Source organism: Tauraco erythrolophus, chromosome 21 (genome assembly GCF_009769465.1).
Source record: "Tauraco erythrolophus isolate bTauEry1 chromosome 21, bTauEry1.pri, whole genome shotgun sequence".
NCBI lineage: Eukaryota > Metazoa > Chordata > Aves > Musophagiformes > Musophagidae > Tauraco > Tauraco erythrolophus.
Genome location: NC_141485.1, coordinates 8,339,447 through 8,351,645, shown reverse-complemented (window position 1 = coordinate 8,351,645; position 12,199 = coordinate 8,339,447). Strand labels below are relative to the sequence as shown.

The following is a 12,199-nucleotide window of genomic DNA, read 5'->3' as shown; positions in this document are numbered from 1 at the left end:
TTACCTGTTCAGTGATGAAGGAGCTTGAAAAAGTGACAGCTGACCAAAAGAAGATCCCACAGCTGAGAATGATCTTTCTGTTGAAACGGTCACCAAGGTAACCAAAGATAGGTGCTGCAACCATGAAACTACAGATGAAAACTGCAAAGGAGAGAAAAAGGAAAGAAACATTTAATAAACATCAGGCCAAGAACATGAAAACTAATTTTCTGCAAGCTAAACCCTCTAGAGAGCAGTTCCATTTAATTAGACATTCTGCAGCCCCGACTTACAAAGTTGCGCAGTCTGATAGGCTTTCAGAAGTCAGCGTTGCCTTAATCAAACAGATTTTTCATCCCCAGAGAAACTTCAGGCCAGTGAACTCGTATTACATTTGAAAGCACCAGCCCCTCCAGTCCACTGTGAGCTCAGAATCTGGGGATGGGCAAAACCAGGACAGAATAAATTAAGAGCTTCTGCCTAAATGTCACCAAGAAGGTGAAGTGGAGGTTGGAAGGAGTTTCAAGCGAACAGAAAGCAAGCCAAAGGCTCCTTGTTGGCTCTTGCAGAGACCAGAGAGAAACAGGCCACAGAAACTGAAGTTCTGCCATCCTTCCTAGCAGTATTTTAAGGCAACCATGAAACAGTGAGGAAAAACAGTAAACACTATTATCATCCTACTGGCACCGGCCCTGCAGTTAGACAGAAAACTCCTGTCTCCTCATTAGGTCCTTTCACCAGCACTGAACTTGTATTCAAACCCACCACTGAGCAACAGTTCTACTAAAAGAGTGTTTTAACCTACAAAGCCCTTACAGACCAGGAATGTCCTCACCTGAAAGACAAGTTCACTTTTCTCCTTTGCTTCCCCTCCCAAACAAAACCCCAAAGCATTAACCCAAGAACTGCTGTCATGTAGGAATGAGGCTTTGGATAGAATAACCTCCTTAAAACCTCCTCGACTTCAGAGTTCCCTCCTCCAGCTGAGCTTGAAACAATCTGTCCAGTGACACCACTGAGAACACCTGAAATGAGGCAAGCACTCCTTATTCACAATTAATTTGGAGCTTGGCAGAAGTTGCCAGGTTTTAAGCTGATTCATACCTGGCTTTTGTCTGTCCACGTCAGAGATCTGGATGAGAGCAACTACATCGATTTTACTGCCATGTAGTATGAACTTTTTGGCTTTCTCTGACTGCCTTGGGTTCAGTAAATCCAGAAGGATTTGGGTGGGACACTATCATTCTTGGAGATCCCTCTTTACTCTCAGAGTTATGATTCTCATTAACTGTTGGGTAGTTCTTGGAAGGTGAGCATTGTCTAACCCCAGCTGTCTACTTTTAATTGTATAAAAAGGGGTGGGGAGGATGGAATAGGAAAAAAAAAAAGGCAAGAGCAGAGGATACACACCCCTTTGGTTGGAATGTGCACATAACATTAAAGTGGTTAAGACTTAAATTATGAATTTTTCATGGGTGATGATATACAATAGCTCAAAAACATGCAGAATGCTGAATTATGATATGATCTAAATGTCTCTTCCTTTTTAGTATATTAAGATGCCAAAGATGCTTTATAAATAATACACAGCCATTTGCATCTATATTTTGTGAGCCATATGATTGTGTGTATATCAGTTTTGCGCAGTGATGTTTGATTGGAATGACGGATTTACTCTTTTTACATTTAGAGTGAAATAAATGGAGACAATCCAGAAAAGAAGCACATGCAACATTCTATCCCACATATTTCAACAGTAACACCACGAACAATGTCGCTGTGAAGGTAGCACATAAACCCTATTGACAGACAGGACTCAGTCCCTGCATCTATCCCAAAATCCTTGTGCAAACAAAACCAGCTGAATACAAACTACAAGCGCTTACAGTGTGTTTTCACCTCTTGTGTTTTACAACTAGTCTGAAACCCAGCTTAGCCCTCTGCCCTCCCAGGAAACCAGTCCCAGGTGAGTCTGTGGGGCTGATACCTTTTCGCTGCTGCCTGTTCCCTGTGGCACATGCGCTCCCGGTGCAGAGCCCGGCTTTGCCAGACTGGGCCATTACACGCCGCCGGCACAGGTCTCTGCTCACACGGGCTCCCACCTCCTGCTCAGTCGGTGCACACAACGCTTGGGGTAGCCCAAGAGCCCCACCGTTCTGCTGACCCAGGTTCCTTCCTTAGTCACAGGACAGGGACTACCTGGGTAAATGTCCCCTTTCCCACACAGCTGCATTTTGTCCTGCTTACCAGCCCAGCTCCTCGAGCTGCACATCCCTGAAACTCTTGATCTCCAGTGAACTTGGCTTTAGTAGACCAGAAGTGGCTTACAAATCTCTCTGCTCTGCAAGGGTACATCTGCGCTGGCCCCAGTCCAACACGGCACTCAAGAACACGCTTATATTAAGCACTTCAGAGTCATCAATTCCATGATTAAGTGCTTTCCTGAATTAACACCAAAGTGCTTGGCACCTTGCAAAGCTAGTGCGGCAGCCTGGCATGACTGTTCATTGGGAATGAGAAGCAGAAGATCACTCTGACTCGTACAGAGCAGAGTATCCGTCACAATTTGACCTTACCCTTGGAAGGACGCTGAAATTCATTCGTCTCAGAATCAGATATTCTGCCCTTTTTACGATGTAAAAAACATGAAGCTAAAAAAGCTTCCAAGGGAAAATTAGATACATCCAAGTCAGCACCCCACCATTTCAAAGACTGAATAACCTGATTAATTCAACTTTGAGACATGGAGGGTTTGATCCAGTATTCACATTAATCAGTGGGATTATTAGCTTCCATGACCTCTGGATGATAAATGCAAAGACTAATTCTGGAATTCGGGCAAAAGCAGGAAAAAAGCACAAATCTCCTCTTTCCAATAAAACAAACCCAAAAAAAGACCGTCTGATGCCTCTCCAACAACATACATCCTGCTGTTACTCAAATCCCTTTGGAGGATTTATTTTTGGAAGATTCTGAACTGAGCTGTGAGCTTTGTCACCAGTAAGCAGCTGACTTGACAGCTCCACAAGGTGTAAAATGGAAGGACAACGGAACCCAATAAATAATAGGTAATGGAACACAGCTGTCATAATAATAAATGCAATTTATATCAGAGTATTTATGACCCAAATATGCATCAGAGCATTGATTGACTCAAATAAATGTCGAATATGATGGCTGTGTGGTCTGTCAAAAGGATTTGCCTGTAACAGGCATTTCTCATGAATCAATTTCTGCAATTACTCCTGCAAATGACGGACGAGACTCCTGAACAACGGACTGGGTTGGCAGGATAGAGGCGAATGAATCTGGGGCGTGTTACTGGGTGGGATGGAAACCTGAGTGACTCTAGACCAGGAGTTGAGATTCTGTGACAATAAACACCACGAAGGAGAGATCTTATCCAGAAGACAGAAAACCGCCAGCACATTCAGTTGGAGAGAGGGGCAGTGGAAACACAACAAATTTGTAGAGCAAGACGGCTACACCACAGCGCCAAGGGATGCATTCCAGTAAAGGAGCCCGGCACTTGTGCCAGCCTCTCCCCTCTTCCACAGCATTTTCTGCTCTTTGAGCTCACCCACTCCCCATTTAACATCCAAGTGACACCACAGCAGCTGCAGCTTCAGCTCAGCCCACCACCACAAATCTTTAATACGAGGAGGGAGCTGTGACAGAGGCTGGCATTTCTTTTGCCTCTTCCCAGTCAACAGCTCCTCTTCCCATTTACACTTAAAGGCTTCTCAGAATATTACCAACTCTTGAGAAGTGGTACAGTGCAAGCCAGGGTGGGGTTAGAAACCCACTGGGATTTGGGATGAGCTACTGAAAAGGTAGTGCTCACGTTCAGAGCAGCCGTGCGCAGGTATGGCTATGTCAGTCGCTGCTACGTATGCCGTACAGCTAATTTCTCTTGGTAAATGATCTCCAACAGCGACAGCAGAAGTGGCTCAGTCCCAGCACAGGGTGGAGCTGAGATACACTTCTGCAGGAGCAAATTATCACATGAGCAAAGGATGAGTAAACAGACACCTAATGGATGCCATCCCAGGAGTGAGGTTCTTTTAAGTACAGGTATTTTCAAAAGGAGATCACATTTGTCTTTATACCTCCCTTTGCGGCTTAGCCGCTGAAACACTGACAGTGGTGACAATGCAGGAAGAGTGTAATTGCCCAAACAGGATGGCTCAGTGTCTATTTCTGCCTCTGAATGCCTGTCCCACCCTGTACAGGTGCACGAGCACCTTCGCAGCCAGCACTGCCCAGCTTGTTCTGTGCTCGGCTGGAATTACAACAATGTGTAGTATTAAAAAAAAAAAAAAAGTAAAAAAAAATTAAAAATCTTCCACTTCCCACCCAAACACCCACCAGAGAAGGAGAGCATCCTCCCCAGCCTCTATTGCCTACTTCATGTACTGCAGCTTCAGTCATCTTGTGGGGATTACGGCCAGGGAGCTGCCGTCAGCCCACGCTTCCCCCTCCCAAGAGCTGTGTACCCAGTGGAAAAGTAAACCCCAGACAGTGGAAGCGAAGGAGATGAGGGAAGAGGAAGAAATCACTGATTTTATTTAACAGTCACAAAAAGCTCCTGCCTACTGGAATTAGGCTTCATTGCTCTTATTTTTCTCTTCTTTCCCTCCAAACAAAAATTCACCAGCTTGACTCTACAACCGTTCCCTGAAACAGCTCTCTCTTCCTCATCAGCTTTCCACCCTGGATTCCAAAGACACTGTTGCCTCTGTCTCACTTGCTCTTTTCTTATGTGGACTGATCAACCCTTTGTTTCTTGGAGAGGGGCTTCTCCTGCCAGCAGGTCATCCATGCAGGATAACCGAGAAAGAAGGGAGGCACCGACACAGAGGCACACGCAGAGGCTGCATTTCCTCAGTTACTGGAAGGTTGAGAGGATCACAGGCACCTCCAAGAAAAGATCTCTTCTTTCAGTTTTGACTTCTTGCACACAGGGTTTATTTTTTCCTGCCAGGAATAATGCTAGAAAGGTTCAGGTTCAGGTAAAAATAGCTCGCTCTCTCCAGGCAGGGATGCTCAACAAGAGAAAAACTGTGGCTGTCTTTGAGCTCTGAGTCAGCACGAAACCGTATCTACACGTCTAATTGAGTGCTGACGATGTGTTTGGCTCTGTGGAAGGCAAACCCAGAGAGCCTCTGCCTCAAGGGACTGGCAATCGCTTAGACACAGCAAAGAACTATGTGCTGCCAGGTTGTTAGTATTTTCCCAACAACAAATTTCCAAACAATGAGAACACCAAAACACCCAGCTCGCTCTGAATGGGATAATTCATGGGTGTGTACAAGCACAATCCTGCTCCTTCTGCATGAGACACTGCCCTCCTGGGATTTGGTCGAGCCACTTCTACTCCAGGGACTTTCGGCCGTGAATGCACGTGTTACTCCAGCTGCTCATGGTACCAGCCGACATCGACCTGCAATGGTGAATAAAGACCATCCCGATAGCCCAACCAGTCTCTCTGTTTTAAAGACGTGTTTTAACAATGTTTCTTTGTTTAAATCTTCACTTTCATTATCATTTTATGCTGTAATACTACTACTCAGCACATACATACACAGAACTTTGAATCACAGTGATTGGGATAGTCAAGAAAGGAAGCTGAACATCATTAATTTCTACTTCAGGGCTAAGGAAATTAAGACACAGGAAAGCAGCCTGCCCAGGATGAACTACAGAAATCTTAAACCCATACAGGTCTTCCAGCTTCAGCAGTGTCCTGTTTACAGGACCATATCTATGCTAAAGGTATTTTTGAAGGTCTACAATGACAATTAAAAGCTATTTTTTTTCTTACTGCACCATACAAGCGAAGCAAGAACAAAGATCCTTTCATGCTACTTACCTTTGAACCTGACAGTTCAGACACAAGATGGTGATGTGACCAAGGTAAAAGTAGTGTCTGACTATGGGGCAATCCAAGGCCCTGGGAAACCTCAGCAATGTGATCAAAACATTCATCCTTTGACGAATTCTTACAACACAATTGTTTGTACAAAATACCACCCTTCAAATCATCACCACCACAAACTCCACTGTAGGTACACTGTTACATCACTCTCCACACGAATTTTGTTTTACTTCCGTGCTAATTCAACGGCCAACAGATGGATCGTGTTACTGTGTTTTGCCAAGTGCAAGACACAAGGTCACTGGGTTCCAGACTAGCATGCAGGCTAGAAGTTTCTGACAAGTGTTAAGGAGCTTTGAAACCCACCATCAGTTCTGTATGTCATGCAAAGCTGTCATATACTGACAGCATGGAACACACAGTCATTTGGGAAAAAAAAAAAAAAAAAAGGCTTGAGAACACCCCAAATCAATTATTGAACCTGAGTACAGAAGTGTTTGGTTTGGATGTAGCCTGAAATGCTCTCCCAGAACAGATAACAGTACAAGATGAAATAGAGAATTTCATAAACGCCTCATTCTTGTGTCCTCAGTAAATTAATGAAGAGAAACGCAGTGCTTTAAAAGGTGTGGACCTAATTACTGCCACTCTTTGCATTTCTCTAGTCTCTGTTTGGCAGGACACTAGATTGCGTTTCCCTCACTGCAGATGCCACTCATCAGTATTCAAGCTCCAATCTTGTCTTCTCTGTAGGGAGCGTGTTGCACCACGAGGTGCCAGTTTTTTCCTGAGAGCAAACTGATATAAAATATAAACAACATGTTTAGGATGACTATACACACACTCAGCTGACGCACACATTTACATTGAGAAGGCGGCTGCTGTACGATACCACTCGATTCCATTTGCTGTGACAAGGTCAGAACCCAGTTACAAAAACACAGTTATGAAGACAGACAAGGCTTGAACACAGCTTTCCTGGCAAGTTCATGATTGACTCAACATCACACAAGATGCTGGCCTGGGAAGAATTCAGTACTGATAATTCCATCCCTTTTCCTCACTGCAGAAACAAGATTCTTCCAAGAGTTAGCCCTTATATTCCCAGCAAAGGATATCCTGAAAGCTTGCTTTGGTCACCTTAGCCAACTAGAATAATTGCTTCAGTGGGAATTGCTGGGAAATCCACTCCTTGGAAACAGAAAAACAGGTAAGAATAGCCATAAAACCAGTCCAATAACATACTAATGCCACCTGAGCTCTGAGAGGAACTGTGCTGGGCAAAGAGCAAGCCCAATGGTCAAACATAAGTAATTGCTGTCAAACCTGCCATATGGTACAGTATATCGTTGATCCATACAGTGGTGAGTATGTGATGTTACGGGTGTGAGAAATATTTCACTCGCTCTGTGCATTGCTGCACAGGGATGAAGAAATACTCCTCTTCAGTCCCACATGCCTAGATAACAGCTACAAGAAATAACTCTAACAAAAGTGAAGGCTGAAAAGGGAAACAACCCTCACACGTGAGTACCGTTGCCCACAGGCTGGCAAAGGCTGCAGTCCAATGGCCATGGCAGTTCCTCACCCACGTAGGCTTACAGACAAAATCTTTCAAATACAAATCAAATCATGAAACACTCAACTCAACAAATCCATCTGCACGTACTGCTGCATGTCCAGTAATGGAAGTAAAACCACAGCTGTAAGATGTGCAGTGCTGTCATCTTCTAACGAGCCCATTTTAAGGGCTGCTCAGAGGACACAGAACAGTTAGATCGCCACCAGAAGAGGTGACTATAACCCATGAGCTGCCAACTGCTGACTTTGGCACACGCCTGCAGCCAGCAGTGTTGCTGCCCATAACCAGAAGACAGAGACAGACCCAGAAATCATCAGGTACCACGCACTGCAGAGAACAAGAACCTGCCATAATACGTACTGCCTCGTGTCTAAACTTAAAGGAACGACAAACAACGCCTCCAGCCTACTTTCTGTAGACCTAAACCAGTATCTTTGTAATTGACCACTCTCTGGTCCTCACTTGCATGGTCCAGAGCATACCAGCACTCCCTAGAGATTAGTAATGATGCTCCCCTCACTTAGGTCTCACAAATACCGCTGTAACATTTCAAAGTTTGAAATCAGTCTTGGTTCCCTGATTCAGGGAATCAGAGTTGTAAAGGCAAGGAAAAAATGGCTTTGAATTAAAAGCCAAGATCTAAACAGCACTCAAATTTTTCACTTTATCAATTTCCAGCATTATGTCAATTGAAGCTGCATTTAAAGATTCAGCCATTCATATCTTGCTTATTGCTAAAGCGATTAAGCAGGTTATTCACAGTTATTTTTTTGCAACCATTTTCTACATCCACTGAGGTCCAATTCTATCATGCTGTACTTCAAAATTTGTTATCTAAGTGCACAGTGGAAAAGCTGGCATTTTACCGTGTTCTTTGCTCTCTCTGGCTGTCCAGCAAATGTATCTGGAGCAGAAGCTAACTTGCTAGTAGATTAAATTTTGAACAGCTGTACACAGACAACATAATTTAAAAAGAAAAGAGGAAAAAACCAAACCCACCTTCTGCTTCTCACTTTGGGAATTACAGTGATTACGTTACCATTGTTTTAAAGGGATTCGGGCAACGTGAACATCAATAAACCAGTTACTGTGTTCCTAGAGATGTGCTTCACAACACAGCGCTGCAGGCAGCAATCCAAAGGATCGGTTCCAGCGTACGGCTTACAGTCCACTGCTCCCCTTCTGCCTAAACTGGCCCTTCCCTGACCCTGCCAGGGGCAGATTCCGGGAGACCAGCCGATAGCCAGCCCTGATGAACATCTTTTGCAATGAAATATATACTGCATTTGCTAGCAGAATGTCTTCTGTGGCTACACAAAGTGCTTGATTAGGGGATTAAAATTTACACATGAGAACATTTGAGGAGGAGCAGACACCGCCTCTCCTCATCAATTAAAAAAAAAAAAGAAAATCTTCACATCTGGGTCAGTTCCACAATCTGGTTCATTACATGGTGGCCAAAAGAGGGGGCAGGAACAGGAGGCTGTGGCAGAGTTTGCTTTCCATGGCAGTGCCATGCAAAGGCGTGCAAAGCATTGCCTAAGACAGCATTAGATTGCTGACACTCAGCAGCAGAACCCAGAAAATGAGCTTGTCTGTCAGTGTTTAAACTCTGCTTTTGCATTTCTTACCATTCAGAAAGGAATGATTAAATAAGCCAAGGCCACTTTTGTTTGTTTTATAGCCACCTCCACTTTGAGTTGTTTTTCTGCAAAATGCTTTTAGTGTCATTTGATTTAGACTCCTGACCAAAGTTGGTTGAAGGACTCTCACTCAATTCAATGGGCATCAGAGCTGAGTTTTTTGTTTAGAATTAACTGGTTACGAATCTCCAATGGCAACAGAGATCAGAACCTCTTTACCAGTAAACACGTTCTAGTACTTGGAAGTTTACTGCATCCCTGTAACATAAAAGGTTATTACTGAGAAAAGTACAGAGAATATCAAAAAGAATCGTCAAAAGGATGAAATGGGTCCTTTTAGAGTAAAATATTAAACATACTGGAAAAGGAACAACTGATGTGGGATATAGAAGATCTTGCACCATGAGTAGCATGGAAAAGAAGAAAACTGAATCACCTGCTCTCTTAGAAGACTGACCAGGTGGCATCAAATAAGACTGGCAGCTGCAAAATTCAAATCAAAGGAAATATTTCATATACAAAACTTAACTATATAGTGGAATTTTATCACAGGAGGCTATAGGAGCTCAGAGTTTATGTTATTTCAAAACAGGATTGGACAAAGTCCTGGAAGAATATTAATTTAAGGACTGTTAACGATAACGCCTCTTATTCAGAAAGTCCTCAGCCTTCCAGTTGATAGGGTATACCAGGGAACTATCACCATAATCTCGTCCTGTTCTTTTACTTTTTTCCCCTATATATGTGCCATTGATCACAACCAAAGACTGAATAATATACTTAAAGGACCTCTGGTCTAGACTGGTACCACTATTCCCATGTTATTCTGAAAAAAATAAAATAAAATTAGGATGACAAAATTGCATCTGCATCATTTCCACCAGCTTGATTAGGTAATGGCTTATTAACACGTTATTGAGTTGCACTTAAAATTATTTCTAAAAGCTGGAACGTGGTTCACAGCTACATTTCTAAAACCACAAGTGACTTTGTCCGGGCACAGGCACGCTCACAGGGTAAAGTAATGAAGCAGCCAGTTAACAGAAGCTTTGTCCCTTGCAATTTCTTCTCCATTTGACTCAAAGTTCTCTGACTGAGAACTCTGCAGGTTAACACAGCAGAGGACAAGAGGACATCTCCGCTTCCTGGCTGCAGCCTCGGCGCTCGCACCGTGCGTGACATGGGTCTGTTTGCCATTGTGCAATCAGTTGCAGGGAAACTTCATTAACTTAGCTAGCCAATTAGGATGGATTTCTATCCATTCTGGTCAATCCTGAATTAGACACGAGATCCCAGAGATACCGAGACTGGTCAATAGCTTTGCAGCACTCAACATCATGAGCGACGCCGGTACAAGATTGGTTTTGCCTCAACATGACTAAAGTACACCTAAAACAATCTCAGCTGCTGTTACAGAAACGGCCAGTAAGCACTGCCAGCACTCATGCAAGTCTGCATCTGAAAGACTAGCAGGTTTGCTTTTCCTTTCCCATGCAGTTTTTCAGGACATTCTGCAGACGTGCCATCCATCTGAGAGTTTCAATCACAAATAACCCCCAGCATGGAGGAGAGCTGCTCTCGCTGGCCAGGAGGACGAAGCACCTACACCCGGGGCTCAGGGCTAGAGAAGGTGTCTTGGGAAAAGCATTTAAATAACTACAAAACCAAAGGATCTTCATTTTTCTTCTACTTGAGATCTTTCTTTTCCCATGGCACTGATGACACCAGGCACGCACTACAACCACATTTGTGGAAGCATTTGGAAAGAAAGGTGAGATCTTTTAAAAGAACTGGTCAGGCTTTGCAGTGTGCCAGTCCTAGAGCTCGTGTGGCCATCTGGAGAGCAAAAATCAGGGAACTCTTGGGGACTGAAAACGAAATTTGTGTCTTTTCTGGCAGAGTCCCTGCTCTACTGCACAGGGACCAGGCAGTAGACCAGTAGACCTGCACAGGGACCACCAGTGCAGGTGCCAGGCAGGCAGCATGGAGAGGTGGGCAGAAGCCAGCCCATCTCCTTAGGGCAGGAACAGTTGTGTGCACCTGTGCCCATGAAGTCTTTTTGACCACAATGTGCACTCACACATACCAAGAGATGACAGCCTAAAGCTGATAATGCAGAATAATCTAAATCTCTTGATCCCTGAAATCTGCATTGAGTACCATGAATCAGATTTCACTAGCAATAAAATACCTTAAATCTGTTATTCTCTTAATACAATGATACATCATTTATATCTGGTATAAAGTGAAATCATTTTCCTTGTTTCCAGTTTGAGACAGAGAGGGAAGACTGTTTTCATTGCAAAATGAGGTTTACCACCCTTCTTTACAACGGCACCACTAATCCTGCATCCTACCTCAAATAACATTTTAATTTCAAATAATTAACTAGTGTGCAATAGGAGTTATTCTGCCTCAAAGAGAAATCAATCTCAAAACCTACTTCCTGCAGCAGTGAGTGAACAGAAGAGATGAGATGCTTTGAAAGTACGGTTTATTACTAATAAATTCTTTGCTACGTGTAATTTACCAACAGCAGCAGCTTCCTAAGAAAAACAATACAATAGGAAGCACTTCCCTTTCTCTCTACAGTGGAATGAAGAGCTCCTCATGCCACGGTACTCACAGAAACTTGCTAAAAGAAACGTCCATCTGACATACTCTTATCCCATAACTTTTGTCAGACTTCAGAGTGGTTTTTTTAAAAGGAAATTCACAAATAAATGACTACTCCACAGTAGGAATGCCTTGCTAACCTCTACACATAAGCTCCTAATAGTTGCTGGTTGCGTTGGTGAAGTGGGAGAAACCCTGCAGTGACCAAACAAATATTTCATAAATATGCCATCCAAACACAGGACAGCTGACCCAGCTACAGCTGGGGGGTTCAGGGGAGGGATTCGGGGAAGGCTGGAGCACAGATGCTGGTTTGGCTGGTAGTCTCAACCAGGAGGAGACCCTTGGCCATCGCCTGCCGCCGGGGCCGCAAGCTCAGGGGGGATTTGGCAGCTGCTGGTGCTGAGGGCTGTGCTGGTGGGAACTGACGGGATGCTGAGAGTGGCACGAAAAAGCAACATCAAAGCCCTGCAAATGCCCACTGCTCTGCTTTGGGAACGG

General features: G+C 44.0%; 1 protein-coding gene across 1 annotated transcript in view; it reads right to left on the bottom strand.

Annotated features, from left to right (window-relative positions):
- LOC104377372 (SPNS lysolipid transporter 2, sphingosine-1-phosphate) overlaps positions 1 to 12,199 on the bottom strand; it is a 118,680-nt gene that overhangs the window by 55,375 nt on the left and 51,106 nt on the right. Inside the window, exon 3 of the mRNA XM_086624891.1 lies at positions 5 to 141. Within this exon, the coding sequence (XP_086481017.1) occupies positions 5 to 141 (137 nt within the window). The remainder of the gene's footprint in view (positions 1 to 4; positions 142 to 12,199) is intronic.